Below are 22,599 nucleotides of genomic sequence, written 5' to 3'. Positions count from 1 at the left end.
ACTGAACTGGCAATTATTTGTAGTGCCATTGAATAATCAGCATTTTTTATCAGCATATAAGTATATTGTGAATACTATACATTTTAATTTACTTCGCAAAATTAAGTACATCTAGTTCCAAACAAGAATTTTGATATAATTTGCGAATAAGCTCAAGTTATTTTTCATTGTCTTAAAAAAATAAAATGATCAAATATGTGTTATTTTCGCGCACTGCTACAAGCTTTCAATCAAAATCACTCGATCATCGGTGTTTCAATACACAGACGTTGCTAGCTTAGCCAATTCGATCTATCGATATCGAAAGCACGATAACTCATAGAAGTGCTACCCTGATACTGTCCTTTTTGACAACGCCAAGAATTGCCAAAATTACTCCCAGAAATTGTAAGCAGATTTTGAAGGAAGGAATAATATAATATGGAAGGAGGCACTTCCAATCTGGTGGTAACTCAACAGTCGGTGGAAACACAAACCATGTCCAACTGCCTGCTTCAGCCCATCCGGGCGGTTTCCAAATGCGTCAACTCAAAGAAGAGGCTAAACAATTTGGCACTGAATCCGCGGAAGAGCCCCCTGTATCCTCCCCTTGGCGGTCACCTTCTGTCCGTTGTGGGAACCTTCTACAAAATCATGGACCAAATCGGGGAAATTCCTATAGGACGCGTGTTAAGCGGCACCGTGCTGCTCAAGAACCTACCGGTCTTTTACGTGGCCATCAATGGACGGGGCTCCAAGCTGTTGAAATGTCTAGCCGAGGGGCAGGTGCAACTGCAGGAACTGGAGCAGCAGCCCAACTATGGTGAAATCTTTGCATTCTACGACGAAGCCAAGAATCGCATCTCTCGCGTCGCCATCAACGCCCCCGATTACCCCATGGGCTACTGTGCCTATATGATCGCCAATGCCAAATATACCAACTTGTCCGGCATAGAGCGCATCTTCGCGCTTAAGAAGCTGCCGGCGCTAACGATCAAATGCCGCCTGGTCAATGATGTATTTATTACCCAGAATGTTAGACTGCGCGTCCTCGGCAGTAATGGCCTCGAACTGTTGGTGGACGACATCCGGAATACTCCACGCAACCAACCACAGCCCCTTGTGGTTAGAGGCGATGGGCACGGAAACATGGATGCGAACGTTCGGGAAGTGGCCAAATTTGTTGCACGGTATAAACCCAAGTGTCGCGAACGGGGCCGCATTGTACGCGTCCATGTCACCAGGATCGTTAGCCATGCCGAGTTCTACGCCCGATTCGCTGATGATCCAGCAGTGCCTACGTGGAGCAAAGGTGTTATGAAAAGGGGCACAGGTGATTTCCGCGCCTGGGACATGGTTCTGGCCCCATATCAGGGGCGCTATTATCGCGCCAAAATCGTTGACATATTTCGCGGCCGTTACCGTATCTACTTTGTGGACTTCGGCGTCACCGAGTATACAAGCAAGAACAATCTGACATTCTGTTATGAGATTGAGAAAATTCAGCGCGATTTGGCCTTTAGATTTGAAATATTGGGAACACGTAGGCCTTACGTAAATATACCACCTTACATAAATATCCTACACGGCATGGAGCATCTGGAGAACACTGTACTACGAAAGGATATCAAAGTCCGCATCCACAACATAATGTCAAGTGGTGTATATGTGATTCATTTGATGAAAGGTATTCACGAGTCCCACATGATCCGCTTGTTTGACGATTATTCTTCGAATTGATGTAATTGAAACCAACAGGACCTGCTGTCTGTCTCAGCCGAATGTATTTCATAGATATGAGGCATGATTTGTTCATGTCTTTTATCTCTTACGCTCCATTTGAATTGCATTAAAGACGAACATTTCTGCGAAACCTCCTATAATGTATTTCATAGTTAAAAAGGTTTGGGCTTGGATACCCAGCTGATGTTGACCATGTCGATGGAACTGGGCCGAGTGTGTAGTGTGTGCGTGTGTATCCCTGCGGTACAAATTCCGAGCAAAGGCAATAAGCTAAAAACACAATTACAAGAGCATAAACAGAAGATTTCGGACCTGGGTCCCACATCTGCCGCCTCCTGCCAACTTGGACTTCTATTTATGCGTTGCACAATTTTAAATAATCACCCCGTTGGGAAATTCGGAGCGAAATACCCTTTCGTGCCGCCCCCTTTTCCGGGACTTCTGGTACTTGTGTGTGTTATTTACCCTGATTTATTGCCATTTTCTTTCGGTCGCTGTTGCGCCTTTTTGGTCACTCTCTTTGTTTAAAGAAGGGCATCCAAGGGGGGCGGTCCCGAACAAGTGGCCCGTAAAAAACATTGCCAAACCCTCATCTATCACAATTTTCTTGGACGCTCTTAACTCGTACATTTTTGGGTTTAAAAACGCATTATTTGGCTCTTTTGGTAATTGAAGTTTTTAGTTTTCATTAGCCGATCTCCGGACAGGGGCCACAAAAATAGGGAAACAATGGGAAAACCGGGGTGGTGGCGACATGGGACGACATTTTCCAGGATCGAGATAAATTGCACCTTTGAATTAACCCATTAACGAGTGGGACACACGGCGATATGAATGAGGAGGGTTTTTCAACATGAAACCGTGAGTATTGTAATGAATTTTTATTTTCTTATAGATATATCATAATATATTTTAGAACTTAGGGGTTAAAAAAGAAATCACACTATTAAGTTCCTCAAGCATTTCCAAATCCCTCGCAGGCACATTGCACTGTAAGTCGATACATTTGTGCGCCAGTGCCTTCATCCGTTTTTAAACCGGAAATAAAAAGTTCCATCCGCAGTGAAAGGCGCTTGAAATATGTGTGAAACGTGTGTGCCAAGTACTCAGTACCCAGCACCCAGTACTTGGAACTGCGAGCTCAGTTCAGTGCCCAAGGAATCCGATACTTATCGGGTGTCGACGTCGCCATCGAATTGGGATTGTTCGGTTCGATCCTACAACAAATGGCGAATCACTTAACACACCGTTAACACCCACATTAGTTGTACTCCGGCGCACGTGAGGATGGGGGCAGGCTGGCAACCGCCTGGCTGCGTTCCACTTACAGCCGGAGTTTCAATTACTTTTCGACGAGCCACCACCGAAATGATTATATGCCAAGGAAGCCGGCGTCTCATAATCGAATTAAATGCATTGCCAGTTACCAGTTGCCAGTTGGTCGGGGTTGGCATAACCCGGCTCGAGTCGAAAAAGTCATTAAAAACGCAGGCCAAACGATTGCACGCAAATTTGCTGGTCCCGGTCGCTGTCTTTGTTCCTGGTTCGAGTCCCCCGCCGCCCAACCAGCAGTTGCTAGTGGTTCAGCACAGCCGCGGGCAGCAGACTAGCAGCCGATCAATTCAGTAGTTTAATTGGCTTGTCATAAAATCGTTGGGAAGGTAACTGATTTGAAGTGCAGTCATCATTCATTTAAAAATATGCATTCCATGTTATATGACTAGAACTCAAGGATCTCCACTTAGGAAGGTTTATCTTGATTTCAAATTTTTAAAATGTAAAAGTACATCGTTTTATCTAAAGTGCTAGACAATTTGAAAAATTTTTGTTGATTTTGAAACCTATTCAAGTGAAAATTAAGTTTCTAATATTATATTAAGAAGATTGAGTATTGAAGTATAAAGTTTCAGGTGTATTTAAGGTATAGTACTTATTTCGGTGCTAGTTGTTTGCCCGCCATCGTACCCATCACCCGTTTGCTGGCACACATGAGCTGGCCGAACTATGAATGGAATTGGCAATGGAATCGCACGTGGCGATTCTCTGGTCACCCGCGATAAGCAACTGCCGTCGCGTGGCTCCGCTGCCCGGATTCTGCCCCCGACCCACCCGGATCGCTCCGGAGCAGAGATACTATCGATGAATGGACGGATGAATGAGGTGAGTGAGTGCGCGTCGTGTATTTATGACTCTGAATCCGATTCCGATGCCGAGCCAGATTCATTTCCATCGGGCGATAATCGTTATTAATATTATTAGTGTTTGTTCGCAGGACACTTTGGGATGCGAGGGGCATATACATATATGTCTGTATGACAAGCGAGACACCCTGTAGTGCCAATCCTTTGGATAGTGATTGGTCCTGGGAACGGCCAAAATAAAAGGTGACCAATGAATTCTTTAGCAAGTATATCCACTAACGCCCGTTTCATTTTTTATGAGCTGGATCTGGAAAACTGAAGCGGACAGATGGATTGTATCCATCTACATGGCAACTGCGGAAGGAACTCCCCAAGGATCTCAGGATATTAAAGATATAAGCCTCAGCTCGAATCTGAGCTGAATTTATTGTTCCATTCTGGCATTGATCCATTAATACATTAATATTTGACCTCAAACTGACCGAGGGAAATATATGTACATATGTACTGTGCTTTTCACACTCCCACACACATGGGAAATTACCCACCAAGCATAAATATTCATACGAGTTGACTTCGTGATCGGCTGGACTGGAAAATGGCAGTCGAGCTTAGCAAATCACAAATTTATGACCCAATCCATCAATGACAATGCGACGGGCGACTTTAAAAGGGACCTTCCCTCGCACCACCGAACCCAATTATACCACACCACACCACATCAAACCACCGCACCACTCTCTAATCGCTTCCCACGATCGCCGCGGTGCAGCTAGCATTTCCATATGTAAAGTTGCGCCTTCATTAATCCGTAAATTAGAAGCATTGAATGATATCAGTCGCCCTCTGAAGTGCACCCTCTTCCCAGTTCCACTCGGAAACCCAGTGCCCAATGCCCAATGCCAATCCCAATCCCAGTCCCCTAAAACAAATCACTGCACACGGGGTTCGGGCCGAGCTACCAAGGGCAGACCTCGAAATCCTAGCCCAACACAGTCCACTGCAATCCCACCACCGTGCTGCACAGTGGGACAATATGTATTTGCTATTGATATAGCTAAAGATAAAGCCGAGTGTATCACTTGTGCGGGTATTATTTGAAAAATAAAAATTCATTTAATTTCAACAGGGTTTTAGTGCATTTAATTTTGTTTATTGAATAAAATATTTCAGATGTATAGATTTATGACTGTAATAAATATAATAAGCATTACACATGATATATACAAAAATATGAACACAAATATATAATTATAAGTAATAAGCACTGAAATAAACACAAAAATTGAATATATAAATCCATATATGTTAGTATGTTAGTACATCCTTCTAAAAATATGAGGTAAATATAATTATAAATTGAAGAAAATATGAAATGTGCATGTTTGTTGAATTTGGTTAAATATTTTTACGTTTTTTATAAATAAAATTAAATGGTAAATTTTGGTTTCTCAGAGTGGGGGGGGGGGGGGGGGGCAAGGTCATCGGGCGATAATGGAGCCATTCCAGCACACTGTGCGACCCCTGGCAACCTTCAACTTCATGGCAGTGACATGTCAACGGCAGCAGCAAAAACAACAACAATGGCAGTGAGAGCAACAACAAATTGTTGGACAATCGTTGAAATGAAATGAAATTTCATATTAAAACAGTATTAGCTGGCGGAGATCTCTGTGGCGGCGCCTGTCAGAATCAGTGCGCCGCTACGTTGCGTTGGGTCATTTGAATGAGGAGCGGCCATTCCACCCCACTTCCCGCTTCCGCCCTCCTCAGAAATGAAACCCCCCCTATGAAACAGCCACCCCTGGCACCTTGCCATCAAATTGGACGCACTGAAGCATGAGAAATGCGGGGACAGCCTCAATCAGGACTCAGTTCGAGTGTAAAAACGAGGCGATGAGCAGCCGCGAACCGCTTGACATTTCTCTGCTCTGCATAATTAAATTAAGAGATGCCAAATGCGGTACACAGTGCGAAAATGTGGATGCTTATGGTATGAGCAAATACTTTTAAAGGTATTCTTGCACTCTGAAATGTTATGATGCCATGATTATTTGTTTAAATTTGAACATACTAAAGTTATTATTTAAGCAAATAACGTATGAACTTCTTATTTACATAAAAAACAATTTTTTTAACTTGCAAATATTTTACTTAAGCACCCACATGGTGGTTTTCTTCAGTTCTTCTACGTTTTAAAATCATTTTCCAAGGCCTGCTTTGCGCTCAGTGTAAAATATGCTTAGAAATTCCTGCCAAACAGTTTCACTTTCAGGCCTTTAGCGTAACATTTAACATTTTATCAAAAAAAAAAATAAATAAATAAATTTCTTCGAATCACAAGATGACCAAGTACTTTAACACGCACATCCTACAATCGCTGGTGGCCGAGCTGTCCGCCGAGTATCGGGATCGTTATCTGAACCAAAGCACGGCGGGCCGCTACGTTCTGTATGCCTCCTCCGATCCTTGCAAGGAGCTTCATCCCCGGACCGTGAAGAAGAGTTTGCGGAATCTGTTTGGAAGGAATGAGTCGCCAAACGAATGCGTCGTGAGAATCCGTGAGGAGAATTTCCCCAAGATAACGGAGCCGCTGGGCCTGGAGAGTGCTGTCGATGAAATGGGGAAATCGGAGGAAGGAGGCCTCAGGATGGGCACAAATTCCAAATCCTCAACGAGTATCATCAATCTGGATCAACGCGCCAGGGGCGGCCTCAACGCCTCCTATGATCCCAATATGCTATTTGAGAATGAATACCAGTCCAACTGGACGGGGGAGAGTAACTCCAATTTCTCTCGCAATCCCTCCATCCTCTGGATAGAAAAGCAAATCAAGAGTTACACAGATGCTCACCATGCACAGATGCAGGAGAAGCAGGTGGATCTTGACGAGCCAAGCTCCGCGATGAACCAGATGCCGTTCCAGGAGGCGAGTTCCGAGCTGAGCTCAGAGGAGAACGATATTCCGGAACAGGTGATCCATCTGTTCGATTCCTGGGATAATTGGTGGAATCAGATCCTCCGACATGACGAACCTAACCCCTACGTTGACTGCTGGGAATTTTTATGGAATCTCTTGAGCTACTGCATGCGTATCGTTCGTCCATTCCTTTTGAACAGGTGGGAGGAGCCAGGTCGCTGGTTAATTCGATTCTATATGGACCGCGCACACTATGCTTCCTTTATTCTGGGACCAGCCACTGACGAGTACATAGCGGTCCTAGCAGACCACATCGATACCATAATCAAGTGGGCAATGAATAAGGAGGTGCAACCTTCCGAGATTGCAGATGAGCCACAGTAGATGCTATATTCGCGAAATGGAGACAGCGGTGGCTGTGCGGCAGTGGAGTTTCCCCCCAAACCTCCGAGCCGAGGACGGAAACGGAGCAGCAGCTGGGGATTGCGTCAAACTTTTACTGCCCCTCCACCACTTTTGAGTACCTCCAGGATATCGCGCTGCTCTTGACCCATGTACCCGATAACCCCGAGAAGGAGCCATCAGTGTTAATTCGATGTGCGTTCAATTCTTGTGGCCAAAATTTTAAGTAAAGGAATATAAGGCTGCTTTTGTGTTTTTTTAATCGACGACTGACTAACCTTGAATCCCACTGGTTCCATGGCGGGCGTGACGAGGGCGGCGGGATTAAGCTCGATGTTGATGTTGTTGGGCTCCATGATGAGCCCCAGGCTCTGCAGATTGCACACCTCCGGCAGCTGTAGGGTGGGCGTGGGCACCTTGAGCACCGCCACGGTGCAGTCGATGCTCGACGCCGTCACCGTCGCAGTGGCGGGCAGCGTCTCCGGCATGCTGGCCACCGCTTCAGACGGCACCGCCCTCTGCTCCTCGGCGCTGCTCCTCCGCCTCCCGATCCCTATGCTGACACCGATCTTGACTGGGCTGCTGCTCCGCGTCGCGAATCTGCAAGATAGTTGACATTCATTAGATTTTAAGATTTGTAGACTGCATTCCGCTTTCAAAATGGGATCAAAACTTATAACGCAAATGCCTAAAAGTATAAAAAATGGCGTGCGTTGGGTATTTGAATATGGAGCATACTTTCAGGCAACGCAACGCCACACATAACAAACTTTTACGATAAAGTCTTGCAGACATTGAACAATATACCGTAACCCGAGAAAAACAATTGGTTCCGGCTTAAATGCGAGTCGCTTCTGCGTTTATTTGTTTCTTTTTAGTGTTCATTTTGGTATAAGTTGTCCGCACTTATTCCTATGGTTACACTGTAGACCTAAGCATAGTAGCACGCGGCGCCTCCGGCCAGGACACCAAGAATACAAAACGTACAAATAGGAAAAAAAAATCATATACTTCGATGCTGGATGGTTCATAAATTAGGAGCGGGAGCGTTTAAGTGTCGCTAATATCAGTGTCGTGAAAAGAGCCTAGGCGGAGGACTGCTGCCGTCGCCGGATCTCGGCGGCCAGATCCTCCAGCTTTACGTTGGTCTCCTCGCGCGTGGTCACCTCACGCAGCTTGACCAATCCCTGCGCCAGCTCTGCGTCGCCGAGGACCACCACCAGAGGAATCTGGTGCTCCTCGCAGTGCTGCAGCTGTACTAGCAGCTTAGGGTTCAGTTTGTAAGAGTGCTCCGCCTGCGAGGATTTTACGATTATTATGCAGTCTCCTGGATTCAACTCAAACATACCTTCACGCCCGCGTCCCACAGCAGGTTCAGAACCTTCAGACGCTGCTCGTGGAGACCCTTGTGAGCGGAGGCCACGTAAACCTCCACGTCGCTGGTGCGCAACTTCAGACCGCTCGCAGCCGCACGCGCCTCCAGGACCGAGAAGATGCGCTCCACGCCAATGGACACGCCCACGCAGGGCACAGCCTTGCCGCGCGGATCGAACATGCCCACCAGGTTGTCGTAGCGACCGCCTCCAGCCACGGATCCCACGGTGGCCGGCTCGTTCGCCTGCTCTCCGTTTTGTTGTGATGTCTTTGCCGGAGATGCCACGGTGGCGGACTCTCCCTTGAGCACACCTTCGTAGATAACACCGGTGTAGTAGTCCAGGCCACGGGCCAGACTCAAATCGAAGCTAACGCGCTTATCCAGACCGAATATGGAACAGTACTTGAGGAGCTGCTTCATGCCTTCCAGACCCTTCACTGCATTCGGCACAGCCTTGAGCTTCTCGTCGGCCAGCAGCTGCTCCACCAGCTCGGCACCGCCGCTCAGTCGCACGTACTCGCCAATTCGATCCGCTGCGGCCTCGTCCAAGCCCTTCTCGTCCACCATCTCCTTGCGCACATCCGCCCAGGGCGACTAGAATAACAGATACATTACATACATTATTGACCACAATTGCAGTTAGCAGCGATGGTGCTCACCTTGTCTAACTTATCCACCGCAGAGCAGATGGTGCGGAAGCTATCCGCCGGCACTCCGCACGCCTGGAACATGCCGTCCAAAAGCTGGCGGTGATTTAGCTTTATCACATAGTCTCCAATGTCCAGCGTGTCCAGTATCTCCGACACAATCTTGACGCACTCGGCATCCGGCAGCATGGGATCGTAGGTGCCGGCAATGTCGAAGTCGCACTGGTAGAACTCCCGATAGCGACCCTTGGTCATCGCCGGATTGTCGCGTCGGTAGACCTTGGCGATGTGGTAGCGCTTGATGCTCGAGATCTTGTTCATCGCCAGGTAACGAGCCAGCGGCACGGTCAAGTCATACCTCATCGATAGGATCTCACCGCCCTGGTCCTTCAAGTCGTAGATCAGCTTTGAGTCCTCGCCGTACTTGCCCGTCAGCACTTCCTGTGGGGAATGGATAAAAGGAAAGTGAGTCGAAGATCTAGACACATTACAAGATATTTTTCAGATGTGTTTTCTGCTTAAATACCTAAATAACGTTAACACCAAAATTATCGATGGTGAACCATTAGAATTATGTTACTTTAGTCATTATAGCATTTGTTTCCAATTGAATAAGAGAGATTTAGAAACAAAGCTAGCATATTCAAGGCTCCTGCGGCTTTATCACTTATTTTGAGTGCAGCTCAGTGCTATCATAATGCTATATATAAATCATTCAAGACCCTATCAATATAAATAATTTAATTTTAATAACAAAATGAAGCAAGGTCGTTTGTGTTGATTCTGAGATTATAATATAGAACAACCGAATAACCTGCCAGAAACTAATTGGGAATTGTAGACACCATATCCTGCATTTTTACTCTGAACAGTTTTTGAGAACAACTATAATATAATATAATATAATATAATAACTCTATTTTAAATTGGATATTTTGTGAAATGTTGAGTTTAAATTAAAAATAGACCCAAAATAAAGCATAATTAGTCAGACATTTTAAATATAAGCTAGTCAATTCATAAGTATGGAGCTTTTCTATGCGATCATTAAAATGTATAATGAAACAGAATTAAAGCTATTAGAACTAATATGGTTTTAGGATACCCTTCTAGTTGTTCACCTAAACAAAAACTCCTTACATAATCCTCCAATAATTCTCTTATTCTTGAAGAACATCATCCCACTCCAATGAACTCACCTTCAGCTCGAAGACGGGCGTATCGATGGCTTCGCCGCCGTGGCGCTTGAACACCTGGACGATCTTGTCCAGAACGCCCTGGCGCAGGGTCATCTGCTGAGGACCATAGTCCCGGGTGCCTTTGGGCGTCTTCAGCGTGAACTTCTGATTGGTGGGCGCTGCATCTCCGCCGAGAGTGGCCTTTAGGGCCAGTAGGCGGGCGACCTCCTCATCGATCTGCAATGGAGAGGCGGGGAAACACTTTAGAGGGGGACATGGACATGGTGGGGATTGCTTAGATGCTAACCTGATGCAGTTGCTCATGTTGTTGTTGTTCTTGTGCTTGTTGTTGTTTTTGTGGCTGTTGTTGTTGTTGTCGTTGGGCTGGAGCGCCGGACGAGCTGACGCGTCCGCCGCCAGAGGGCGCCGTCTGGAACGTTGCACACTGAAACGCAGCACTACAGCGCCACTGGCGGCCAATTGAACGCAACATGTGTTTTTTCTTTTTTTTTTAGTTACTAATTTTTTTTCGTTTTTCACTTGCAACAACTTTCTTTTGCAACTTTTCAAACCTAATTAAACAACAACAACAATAAGTTTTGCTTATTTTACAACTAGTTTAGTGTATGGTGAGAAGAAATGAAGTGTGTCGGTGTTTTTTGTGTGTGTGCAGCTGAAGCAATAAATAAAAATAATAATAATACATTATTGCGTTCCATTGACCGTCAGCGCTGATTTTTTTTATTGTTTCTCCCGTTTTTGGAAACAAGTTTTTGCAATTTAAAAAACACTTTTTATGACACTTGAAGCGGAAAAAACAGGAAAGTGACGCGATATAATGGAAGCTGGAAGCCAAACAGTTCAAGGACATTCACACCACACACTCGCACCACACACACACACACACAAGATCAAGCTAGATTACCGTTAGTCAGCTGATCTCGGGGGACCCACACACAATAGAAACTTTAGTGATATTTAAAAATATGTCACTTTAAGCTTATTTGTTATTATATTACATAAATTAGGCTCTTTGACAATTAGTTTGTACTATTAACTATTAGAAATGAAAGCTAAAACTTCAAATGAAGATAGATATAAGGGAAATTCGTTAAAAAAAAAACGGAAAAACTGATCGTTCTTAAAAATAATAGTACATAAATCTATCTTTAAGATATTTACAAGGCTACAGATTTGAACAATAGGAATAAGTGCAGTTGGTGGTAAGCGTTGTTGCAAATGCCTCATAGCCCAAATCACATGTTGCAGTCGTCAAGTCTTGGATCGGTTGATTGTGGCCTAGCAGGTTTTTGATATAATCGCTATAACCACCATGTGCCTTTTGTACATGCCTCCTGTTTGACCAGTCGCTCTCTTTTCAGTCAGTCAGTCGGTCATAGAGCACTCACACTGGTGATGCAAATCCAGCTATTAGTCTCATTTGGCTAATTGAATTTAATTATTACGCGCATCAAAACATCTAATATATCCTTTTCTCGAGCACTGAACATAATAGTTTTTACTCTTATCTGAAAGTCTTTCTAAGTATCCCAATTGGACTATGTAATACCAATACAATAATTGTTCTAATTGGACAGCTTCTAGAACATCAGGAAAATGCACTTTTAGGTCTTATTGAGTTTTCTAGAAGTCTCCAACTGCTTTCAACACAGTTTCAAGGAAATCCAGCCAAATATTGTGCTGCATGCATTCGAAGTAAGCATAAGTAGACTTACATCAGCAAGAGATTAATATAAACGACTGCTTCAATTAGTCACAGCTTCGGACAGCACTGCTAATTTAAGCTACTTTCCAGCCAAATAGTGGGGACGATAGTTTGGCATCACTGTGCACAACACTAACACACACGCACACAGAAGCCGTGCATTTGCCGTTGGCCAGAGCGAGACAACAATAACAACAGAGTGGCACGAATGTGGGAATGCGAATGTAAATGTGAAAGTCAGCGCGCTCCTTTAATTTGCCGTTTTTCCTTTGCTCCGCTCTTCCGATTTTGCATTCATCTAATTATTACACTGCAAAAACGAAGAGTTCGAATAACTCCAAATGCCAGCGCAGCATGTGTGTGTGTTTTTTGTTATTTCCCTTATTCTCAACTGCATGACGATCTGATGAAATATGTATGCGAGTGGGATTTCGAATTTGATGACGAAAGCAGGGCCGGGAATTACAGCAACAATTGCACTTATTCCATTGTACACACACAAAGGGGGATGACACTGGAAGGCGGACGCGATGCTTGTGGATGGGGGGTGGGTGGAAGTGGAAGTGCTGGGCGGAGGGAGTGAGTCGGTTTCCAACTGGAAGTACGACCAAAAACTGACCTTCTCCTTCGACTCCTTCGCTGCTTTCAATTGACGGACGAGATCGCCTTGCACTTTGATTTGCTCCAGAATCTGCTCACGCGTATCACTCATATTCCGTGCTCGGTGGCCAAAAATGAAAAACGGCAAACGGTTGACAGTCCACTGCAAAAGGCGGGCGCGCGGCGTTTCAATCGTCTCGAATCGACACGGCGATTTATGCTGTCTTTTCCAGCTTTCAGCTGCTTTTTCTGCGCTGCTGGCCAAAAAAAAATTCGCACGCGGTGGTCAGTGTGGCCGTTCGTCGTCGCGTGGTGGGAAAACGTGCGCCAGTGCGGACTCAAACCATGGTTGGTAACTGGGCTGACGGGCATGTAAAGTGTATAATTTATAATTTATTAACAACAATTTACACACGAATGCTGGCCACTGTTATTAATATTTACTGTACTACAATTTATTACCCAATTATAAAGTTTTTATATTATTAGTTTATATTTATATTATAAAAATATTTTAATTTATATTTAAATGTTCATGCCCTTAATGAGTAGTAAAGTTTATCTTGTTTGTTTTTGGTTTAACCAAGTTCAAATAAGTTAATTCCATTACAACACTACCTTATCTATTAAATTATTAAAAATCATTAGATATATCATCATCATATATATCACAATATCATCACTTAATAAAATCTTTTTTTTTTTAAATAACGAATGTTGAATTATTTTAGAAGCTTTTAATTGAAAATACAATAATAATTGTAAAAAATAATAATTTGTCATGCAAAATAGAAGTGGATAAAGCTTTCCACTTCAACATTTAAAATTCCTCTGCCCAGCAGGCCAGTTGCTTAGTTTCATTGCTATATATTTAAGCGTTACCCTTAGATTCAGTATTCCTTCGACACCGACTGATTTCAAACTGAAATTAAACAAATAACATTGGAAATTAATAAGACACGCACACATACACAAACACACACGCACACACACACGAGATGAACAAGCCGAATAAGCCCATCAAGGTCAAGCGCGCCAAGCGGGGCGGATGCGCCAGGACTCAGCCGCAGGAATTCGTGGAGGCGCAGGTGGAGAACGCGCGCAGGGCGGTGGAGCGCAAGCTGATCTACCTGTCCGAGTCGAACAGAGCCAGTGCATCCACTCGGGCGGCCATGCGAAGCACGGCGGGCGCAGGCGGAGCATCAGGGAGGGAAGGATCGAGCATGGCTGGTCAGCGTCGCAGGCGCAGCAAGAGGAATCTGGTGCATGGTCAAGCCCAGGAAGAGCCCGACGAGGAGGAGAGTTCGCCGCTGGAGAAGACTTACAACTACGAAAACAGAAGACGCAGCAGTTGCAATCGTAAGTTACAAATACATATAACATCGATTTGGGAACCACCTATCTATATGATCTTGGGAATTATTCAAACTAGAGACACCAAATTTGGTATACAGTAGGTTTTGGGTTAATTATACTCATAAGAATCACGAAACATAAGTTTCAAGTGGAATTAATTTTAAAACAACGGTTACCATTGTAACTTATAATATATCATCGATTTGGGCACCTGTTTTCTACATGATCTTGGGTCTTATTAAAGCTACTAACACCGAATTTGGTATACGGTAGCTAACTGATTAATGAAACTCATAAGAATCGTTATAAAGAATATTAAAAGTGTTATTAATTGAAAATCTCATATAGAGCAGGACTTGACCAATTAACTCCCCCACTACCCCACTTAACTCTCCAACAGTATTGCTATCTCCTCGTCGCAATGGCCTTACGCCCCGGAACTACGAGGCCGAGGCGGCGGAAATGGAAGCCATAATGGCCGCCCAGCAAGCCTCCAGCGGAGCGACGAGGCCCAACCAAGCTGAAGGGGATGGCGTGGAGTATCAGGGCGGAGCGTTTGGCCGACTGCAGCTGAAGCCGCTGAGCAGCTATGCCGCGGACCAGCAGCTGCCCAGGTACTCGTGCGGCGTGTGCGGGGCCAAGTTCCACATCCGGTCGCTGCTGGGCGCCCACCGGCACACCCACGACGACGACTTCAAGGTGCGCTTCCGGGGACGGCGACCGCGGCAGAGCTGCACCACCCTGACCACCGTCCATCTGTGCAAGTACTGCGACCGCTCCTTCGACCTGGAGCGCACGCTGCACATCCACCTGCTGAGCTACTGCAAGAAGATACCGCCGCAGCAGCGCCGCAAGCTGGCCTTCACGGAGCTGGCGCACGAGAAGAAGGCGCCGCTGCCCAACTTCCAGCGGGCGCAGCAGCCGGTTCACCAGCAGGGAAACAGCGCCACCAACCAGCAGGATCAGATGACCCAGCAGGAGAAGCTCCACAAGATTATCATGCGGGAGTCGGCGGTGCACGAGCGCTGGCGCTAGTCGTCCTCATCGCCAATCTCCACCAGAAACTGTAAGCAGAAACAACGCTTGCTTCCAAACACCAGGAGAATCCATAGAAAAGAAGGGAAAATTGTCAAGTGTAGCGTATGCCACTCAACTGTCTTGCTGATTTGCTTACCACGATCATCAAAATTTGTAGAATCGAAGGCAAAATTATTAGAAGTAGGCTATTGAATTGAGCACAGTGATACGATTAGGGGGAGACTCACCTGTTCTGATGACCGAAGCACACACTGGCGTTGAATAGTCACACTCCACATACGACGGTCAAATAAAGCTAAATTGAGAGTCCCCAGCACGCTGATGCAAGTGTATTGAAAATAATTAAACATGTAAACTAAACTGAATGAGTTGTTATTTCTTAGATACTTTTGGCGGAAAGGTAAAAGAATCCTAATCCATTGAGGCATTAATAGCATAATAACATACTAAAATAGATATATTTTTGAATTCATCGAAAAAATCGATGAGAAATCGCTTCCTCTGTTGTCGACTATCTAATATCTAATATGTAAGTGGCAATTTTTTGGCATATTGATATTGATATTAATATATCTTCCAATTTCAAAAGCAAACTTAGGCGGATTACCAAGAATGTACACTCTTTCTATCAATCTTCTAGCTTTTGTAGTTCCCGAGATCTCCACGTAACATAAAAAGTGTGAAAACGTAAAAGCTTATTAAACGAATGATATCGAAGTGTTACAGAAACCTTTCGATACTCAGCTCGTGCAATCGATACGATAGCTGTGCACCGATACATTCGCTCAAAGACGCTGACTGCACGCACGTCCGTTGCGTCACCGGCGCTACCTTGCCATGCCTTAGCGTTTATAAGTTTACCGTTCCATTCCGTGCCGAGCTTTGGCGGTCAAGCTCAAAGTTTCTGTGCGCTATCTCTTTCGCGCTTGCGGCGACGCTGGCGGTAGTGGGTCGTGTGCAGGGAATACAAGATAGGCGATGAGCGGCGACTCGGGCGGATCGGAGCCATCAGTCGATCGCAACAGGTGCTGGTGGTCGCAGGCGGGAGCTGCTGGAATCGAACGGAATCTTGGTGGGACTGTCTGTCGTCGGAGGCCTTTGGAGAACATAGAAGAGCACATCTGTCCGCTGTTGTTCATATATATTTTTTTCCGTGCCTTTCGCGACTCTTTGTTTTTCTGTGTTTCTGTGCCGCTCTGTGTGTTTCGTGGCCAAGGCGACCAAATTATTCCGGCTCAGCTCGCCGATATTATACCAAATTCGCCATAGCAAAACGAGGACAATGAGGTAAGAATGGACAAGAAAGCAACGGTAGATGCAATCGGTGTACAGTGGGGACTCTGTAACTCGAACCAACAGGATCTTGCATGTAAAGTGGCAGAGTTCCCACACATTTTTTAGATATCTCCGATATCCAACTCTGGGATCATATTAAACCATAACATTGGCTTCGAGTTAAGAGTATATACCCTGTATACCACTAATTTAATAAGCCCATATCGATATCTAAAGTGCGGCAGACCTTGACAGTGAAATCACAATTAACTCGCCGACTCGCAAACTGTGCAAATTCGATGCGAAACCAAAACAGTGTTTTCAAATTGGACACAAATCTTTAATTTGCAATGGCTTTGAAAACAGCCTAATAGAGAAATTATTACTCGTAGAGCTTTTTTTTTGTTTTTGTTTTTTTTTAATAACTTTTGATTCCGCCAGTCAGTCCAGTTTCAAAGTTTTACGTTTTTGCCAGCACAAAATCGGCACCAAACCGATTATTATTATTATTATTTGTGCACTTGTGTAAACACAAAACGTATAAAAAAGCACAACTAATCATTTAGTCACTTCAGGTATTAGGTATTAGACATTTGGCGTTAAGCAAGTTGAAAGATCGAGATCAGTATCTCTGCTGCCCGCAATTAAGTTGCCCCATTATTTAAGCCGCATGTCGCAAGTAGCATTGGGTGGGAAAGCCAACACCCCAGATCGTGTCAGATAAGATATATCAGCAAATCTGCCCATTTGCAGTGTAATTGTTGAGTATCGTTAAGTAATTTGCACACATCGAAATATCCAACTGGTGCTAGTTTTGTGACCGCCTCTGTTGTGGGCCAATCTCAGGACACCCGAAATGCGTCATATCCATGGCAACGCGTTCGTTCCAAGACAGTTTATCAAAACTGTCGAATGTGGGCAATTAGCGGGTTTAGCGCTTGATTGCCCCGCTTTACGACGCCCCATAAGATATAGTATAGTACACGGCTCAGATATGGCTCAGATACGGTCAGCTATAATGGGCATGCTGAAGTTTATGGCGCCCGCAGAGGAAACACGCGAATTCTTCGGGCCCGCTCATTCTCAGCGGGGATCATTGACAGCCGGTGCAGTTTATGGATATGCGGGGCGATAAGATTGGGATATCACATGCCAGTGAATTTTTTTTGGTTTTTTGGGGGCCTGCGACCCCCGCGAAGGCAGTGTCATTGAATTCATTGAAATGCGACTATTATGGGCATATAATGATTAGCAAACGACTGTGGGGAAACTGGTTTCCAGCCGAGAAATCCCCCCTGTCGGTATTTTGCATAATTCGTGAGAAACCCCAGCGCAATTATCGCTGTAAATGACCGGGTATACATACGTACTCCCACTTCCACTTCATCCGACACTGGCCTATCGCCGTAGAACCCATCCGATCCGCACCTGCCGCCAATCGGCCAAGGATGACTTTCGTTCCTCCCGGCAACGTCACTGACTTATCTTCGAGCTCCGCGGCAGACACGATTCGATTTTGATGACGGGGCACATTCGCCGGGGAGAAAAAACAAAAAAAAAAAAAATAAAGCACTGATAAATGGAAATGTGCTGGCTGTTTTCTGATTGAAACTGTTTGTTTGTCGCAGATCGGAGATCTTGGGTAATTAAACGATGTCAGCATTCCGGAGATCACTAGATATCGGAGCAGGAGGCTTTCAGCTCCGAAAAAGAGATGCCATCCGTAATATATATATGTGGCATGGGTACTTTGTCATATAACCAACAGCAGCACTTGAGTTCCGTGAAAACAGTTTGATCACTTTTTATCAGTTGTTTAAAGATCGCTTCAGAATCGAGTGCACTCGCAAGTGTTTTGGGAATATTTCGGAATTTTTATTCTCTATCGGTTCAAAGAACATCTCCATAAACTTTTACGGCCAACGGTTTCTCGACTTGGAAATTCCGCAAAAGCCCATAATGATAAAGGCGGATAAAGGGGCTATAATCCCGAGCAGCCAATGGCACCTGTTGGCGGCGGGCGGCTCAATTGCCGATCAATTGGAGGCAGCACCATGCTACCGATGGTTGTAAACCCATTAAAGGTGAAGTAACAAGGAGCGAGAGTGCCTGAATGAAACCGAATCTTATCGTCGAACGATAACCGCACATATAATAATAATATGCAGATCCAGTTGGTTTACCGTACCGGATGACGCAGCATAAATTCGACGTGGATTTGCAAGCGATGGCCCTTGAGGGGATCTTAATCTGCAGACGGAGCGCGATAATCGATCGAAATATTTGGGATCGCGAATGCGGAGGACGCATTTTTCGGCGTCGATCGAAGTACTTGCTACTTTCCCCCCGGAGAAATCTACGTTAATTATAGAAAATTGCCCGTTAATAGCGCTTGAGTTTTACGATCTCTGTTTGGCATTTTTATGGCCCGTTATCGAAGACTTGGGCACTCCACTTCCACTGCCGATAAGTCGTCACCCTCGCCCCGGACAGATGGTGGAAGGTATATGTCCGGACTCATCCGGTACGTGGACATGACTGCGCCACGGAGCTACGAATATCCCTTTGTCATGGGACACTCCACCCAGCGGGGCAATCACTCACCGGCCACAGATTGTGGGTAGCCTTTATAGTGGGCAGCTACTGAATCTGCAGATAGCTGATTTCATTCAACTGCTTTCCAGATAGATCGATCGCAATGATTCGGCTAATTTGATTTAACTGGGCCCTAGTGTCCATGCAAGGAGATTACGATCCAGGCTATCAAGTTGGCAGATAAAAGGGGTCTGGAGACCGTTCTATTCTAATCTCACACTTTGTTTACTTCGGGCCATCGTGACCATTATAAATCTTATATAATCTCTGCTTGGATCTTTTTTACTCACATAATTCAAGTATAGCCATTAGTTTAGACTCCTATTTATATTTATGACTTACTCTTAAATATATAAATATTATGAATTATTCAAGGTATAATAGTGGTATATAAGCCAGTTAAGCTCTTCTTCAGTTGTATCTTGTGGATATGTTAGTAGCATGTATCTCATTTCAGCAGAAGATTTGCCTCTAGAACTTCCAACTTTTAGAATTACTAGCAGTTCGCGAAGAGCTTCTTTGCCTTCACCTAGTTCGTAAATCGAAAAGTAGGGTATCACCGTGTCGAGCCGGCCTGCCCGCGAGTGACTCGGCGGACTGGCTGATTTCCGATAGCGGCGTCCAAATCAAAGCTAATCGACACCGCCGCTCCACCGCTCCACTCGACCAGGTCCTCGAGCTCTTCAGTTTTGAGGGCCAGTTTTGAGATCGCGATCGCATCTGTTGATTGACTGATTCTAATGAGATTCCCAACTTGCAGGATTGTGTGGAGCAAGAAGCTGCTGCTATGGCTACTGCTGGGTGCCCTCATGGTGACGGCGTTGACCCTGGGCCTGGTCTTCGGCCTGAAGAATCGGGATGCGCTGTACATCAGCGGAGCCGTGGTGTCCAATGGCATCGGATGTGCTGCGGTCGGCGGTGAAATGCTGACCGATGGCGGTTCCGCCGTGGATGCCGCCATTGCCACGCTGCTGTGCGAGGGCCTGCTGTTGCCGCACTCCATGGGCATTGGCGGTGGCTTCGTGGCCACCATATACACGCGGAGTAGCCGCAAGGTGGAGACGGTGATTGCCAGGGAATCGGCACCGGCGGCCGCGCACAAGGACATGTTCGTGGGCGAGACGTTGATTACGGGCGCCAAATCGGGTGCGGTGCCCGGCGAGATTCTTGGCTACTGGGAGATGCATCGCCGCCATGGCATCCTGCCCTGGAAACGCCTCTTCGAGCCGTCCATTAAGCTGGCCCGCGAGGGCCATGTTGTGTCGCGCTATCTGGCCTCCGCCATCCAGTCCAAGCTGGAGAACATTAAGGCGGATCCCGGGCTCTCGGCCGTGTTCCTCAACTCAACTGGACAACCACACTTGGAGGGCGACTACATGAAGCGTCCCGCGCTGGCCGACACGCTGCAGCGGATTGCCGAGAATGGAGCCAAGGAGTTCTACGATGGCGGCGAGACGGGTCGCAAGTTCGTCGAGGACATCCAGAAGATGGGCGGCATCATCACGGAGCAGGACTTGCGCGACTACACGGTGCGCTGGGAGAGCGATGGACACGTGTCGGCCCATGTGAGTGGCACGTACACGCTCTACTCCACGCCCATGCCCAGCAGCGGACCCGTTCTGGCCTTCATCCTCAACCTGATGGCCGATCTCTATACGGAAGACGAGCCGATCTACTGGCAGCGCGCGGTGGAAGCCTTCAAGCACTCCTATGGCCAGCGCACCAATCTGGGTGATCTGTATGCCGATCCCGTGAGCGCCGCGTCCATCAATGCAACCCTGGAGGAGATGCTCAAGCCGGAGTTCCTGGAGAGCGTCAGGAAGCTGATCCACGACAATAGCACTTCGCAGGACTACCTCTACTATGGCGCCAACTTCACCGTGGAGGAGGACCATGGCACCGCCCACATGAATGTCTTGGCCACCAATGGAGACGCCGTGTCCATCACCAGTACCATCAATACCTAGTAAGTGTCAATAGAATTTCGTATTTAGTGTTTAAGGATAAAGGATTACGAACATAGGATGGGTATAGGAATTTAGGTTGATATTTAGGGATTGATGGAATTCTTAATGGAATTTCAATAATCTGTTTAAGGATATGTCAACTCAAAACAATTCTTTTGAAATTTATTTTAATTGCAAGCAAACGGAAAATGCTCGCACATTTTTTCCCAGTGTAGAGACACCATTTGGTCAGACCGAACTTGTGCGCAACCATGTTGGAAGCCAGATGACACTTTTCACCATGCCCAACATGTGCGAAGCAACAGCAAGAGTGGTGAGAGTTCTCTCCCAAAAACAAAACAGTGCATGTGAGCGGTGCACACACATATATTAACATTCGCCTTTTCCACCATGCCTTTGAATCGAAGTTGCAGGTTCGATTGACAAACACACACATTTGAAAAACAGGGGAAACTCTTGGTTTTCACCTTGGCGGAGAAACCAATTTGTGTCGCTAGCTACGAAGTTGTTGATTCTCAACGAGCTGGCCATCGTTCAGGGTTTTTAATTGACTTGCAAATGCTGCAGATAAAGTAAGCAGGTAAAGGTGTAAGGAGGTCCAAAAATTGTCTACACACAAAGGCTTACAATGGGCTATCACCGAAAAATCTGTTGTATTTGTGTGTAAATAGTGGTTTAGAATAGCGGTTTTCCCATATACCAATATTATAAGGTCGGGTTCGAGCCCGCACTAAGTCCTAGGAAAGTGCGGCTCAAAAATTCGCGCTTTTAACTTTAAACTATATAGTACCTATACTCACATATAAACCCTTTTCAGTTTCGGCTCCAAGGTGGCTTCCACCCAGACGGGAATCATCCTGAACGACGAGATGGACGACTTCTCCACGCCGGGCGTGATCAATGGCTTCGGCGTGCCCGCCTCGCCGGCCAACTACATTTATCCCGGCAAGCGTCCCATGTCCTCGATGAGTCCGTGCATTATTGTCGACCAGGATGGCAATGTACGTCTGCTGGTCGGAGCGGCAGGTGGCACTCGCATCACCAGCAGCGTGGCAGCTGTAAGCACTTGGCGTTGATCCCCCTTAAGCATATAATTATAATTGAGGTTCTTGTCCATCAGGTGATCATGAAGTACCTGCTACGCAAGGAGAGCCTCACGGCTGCCGTGAACAATGGCCGACTGCACCACCAGTTGGCTCCCATGCGCGTGAGCTACGAGCAAGAGGTGGACAGCAGCGTCACCGACTACCTCAAGCAGGTGGGCCACGAGATGTACGAGGAGCCCGCCGGCTCCAGCTTCGCAGCAGTGACCGCCATTGGGGCGCTGGAGCAGCCGGAGCCCTTCTTCGATCGCCGTCGCATCGGCAGCTCCCTCACTCTGGCCAAAACCAACAAGATGCAGCATTAGGAAGCGTGTGATTTTATTTATTTAACCTAGTCCGTAAGTCGCATGAGCCGAGGCCTGCGAGCAATGTTTGCCAGTATTTCGAATAGAGAGTGTTTTCGAAAATTCCTTTTTTATGTACATAACCACCAGGCTGTGAGTGCCCGATATATCCAAATAAACGGATTTTTTGTTATCCTTTTTCCGGAGTAAACTAGGTATCTATTATTCGAGGTGGATTAGTGAACACAAATTATAATTTTTTGGATGGGC

The 22,599-nt window shown here is 46.0% G+C and overlaps 5 protein-coding genes across 7 annotated transcripts; 4 read left to right on the top strand and 1 right to left on the bottom strand.

Moving 5' to 3' along the window:
• The first annotated feature begins 196 nt into the window (after positions 1-196).
• On the top strand, positions 197-1,959 carry LOC117148485. Its single transcript, XM_033315865.1, has one exon. The coding sequence runs from the start codon at positions 421-423 to the stop codon at positions 1,717-1,719; it is 1,299 nt and encodes a 432-aa protein (XP_033171756.1). The 5' UTR covers positions 197-420; the 3' UTR covers positions 1,720-1,959.
• A 4,161-nt stretch (positions 1,960-6,120) lies between these two features.
• Positions 6,121-7,430, top strand: LOC117148486. The gene has a single exon (XM_033315866.1). The coding sequence runs from the start codon at positions 6,208-6,210 to the stop codon at positions 7,165-7,167; it is 960 nt and encodes a 319-aa protein (XP_033171757.1). The 5' UTR covers positions 6,121-6,207; the 3' UTR covers positions 7,168-7,430.
• A 585-nt stretch (positions 7,431-8,015) lies between these two features.
• On the bottom strand, positions 8,016-12,989 carry LOC117148483 (histidine--tRNA ligase, cytoplasmic). 3 transcript variants are annotated; one of them, XM_033315862.1, is made up of 6 exons: positions 12,731-12,989; positions 10,693-10,815; positions 10,407-10,622; positions 9,220-9,648; positions 8,534-9,154; positions 8,016-8,480 (listed from the first exon to the last, which is right to left on the bottom strand). In XM_033315862.1, the coding sequence occupies exons 1-6, from the start codon at positions 12,821-12,823 to the stop codon at positions 8,271-8,273; spliced, it is 1,692 nt and encodes a 563-aa protein (XP_033171753.1). In that variant the 5' UTR covers positions 12,824-12,989; the 3' UTR covers positions 8,016-8,270. The 3 variants fall into 3 exon arrangements, with proteins under 3 accessions (XP_033171753.1, XP_033171751.1, XP_033171752.1); XM_033315860.1 differs by having other exon boundaries at positions 10,693-10,957; positions 12,731-12,818; XM_033315861.1 differs by lacking the exon at positions 10,693-10,815 and having other exon boundaries at positions 12,731-12,988.
• A 542-nt stretch (positions 12,990-13,531) lies between these two features.
• Positions 13,532-15,447, top strand: LOC117148524. Its single transcript, XM_033315938.1, has 2 exons — positions 13,532-14,070; positions 14,468-15,447. Exons 1-2 carry the CDS (start codon positions 13,710-13,712, stop codon positions 15,100-15,102), a joined length of 996 nt encoding a protein of 331 aa, XP_033171829.1. The 5' UTR covers positions 13,532-13,709; the 3' UTR covers positions 15,103-15,447.
• Positions 15,448-16,088: 641 nt separating this feature from the next.
• LOC117148450 (glutathione hydrolase 1 proenzyme) lies at positions 16,089-22,540 on the top strand. The gene is made up of 4 exons (XM_033315824.1): positions 16,089-16,392; positions 19,736-20,941; positions 21,760-22,000; positions 22,063-22,540. The coding sequence occupies exons 1-4, from the start codon at positions 16,388-16,390 to the stop codon at positions 22,348-22,350; spliced, it is 1,740 nt and encodes a 579-aa protein (XP_033171715.1). The 5' UTR covers positions 16,089-16,387; the 3' UTR covers positions 22,351-22,540.
• Positions 22,541-22,599: the final 59 nt, after the last annotated feature.

This window comes from Drosophila mauritiana, chromosome X (assembly GCF_004382145.1).
Source record: "Drosophila mauritiana strain mau12 chromosome X, ASM438214v1, whole genome shotgun sequence".
Classification (NCBI taxonomy): Eukaryota; Metazoa; Arthropoda; class Insecta; order Diptera; family Drosophilidae; genus Drosophila; species Drosophila mauritiana.
Note: the sequence above shows the minus strand (reverse complement) of the source record. Positions and strands in the feature narration are given on the sequence as shown.

Bases quoted from the DNA above. Each gene is read 5' to 3' on its own strand.
- LOC117148483 (XM_033315862.1), bottom strand. From the start codon at position 12,823: ATGAGTGATACGCGTGAGCAGATTCTGGAGCAAATCAAAGTGCAAGGC. The intron at 9,649-10,406 runs GTGAGTTCATTG...CATTCCCCACAG, and splicing joins CGCCCGTCTTCGAGCTGAAG to GAAGTGCTGACGGGCAAGTA. The intron at 9,155-9,219 runs GTGAGCACCATC...CTGTTATTCTAG, and splicing joins CGGTGGATAAGTTAGACAAG to TCGCCCTGGGCGGATGTGCG.
- LOC117148450 (XM_033315824.1), top strand. The intron at 20,942-21,759 runs GTAAGTGTCAAT...AACCCTTTTCAG, and splicing joins ACCAGTACCATCAATACCTA to TTTCGGCTCCAAGGTGGCTT. The intron at 22,001-22,062 runs GTAAGCACTTGG...CTTGTCCATCAG, and splicing joins TCACCAGCAGCGTGGCAGCT to GTGATCATGAAGTACCTGCT.
- LOC117148524 (XM_033315938.1), top strand. From the start codon at position 13,710: ATGAACAAGCCGAATAAGCCCATCAAGGTCAAGCGCGCCAAGCGGGGC. The intron at 14,071-14,467 runs GTAAGTTACAAA...ACTCTCCAACAG, and splicing joins AAGACGCAGCAGTTGCAATC to TATTGCTATCTCCTCGTCGC.
- LOC117148485 (XM_033315865.1), top strand. From the start codon at position 421: ATGGAAGGAGGCACTTCCAATCTGGTGGTAACTCAACAGTCGGTGGAA.
- LOC117148486 (XM_033315866.1), top strand. From the start codon at position 6,208: ATGACCAAGTACTTTAACACGCACATCCTACAATCGCTGGTGGCCGAG.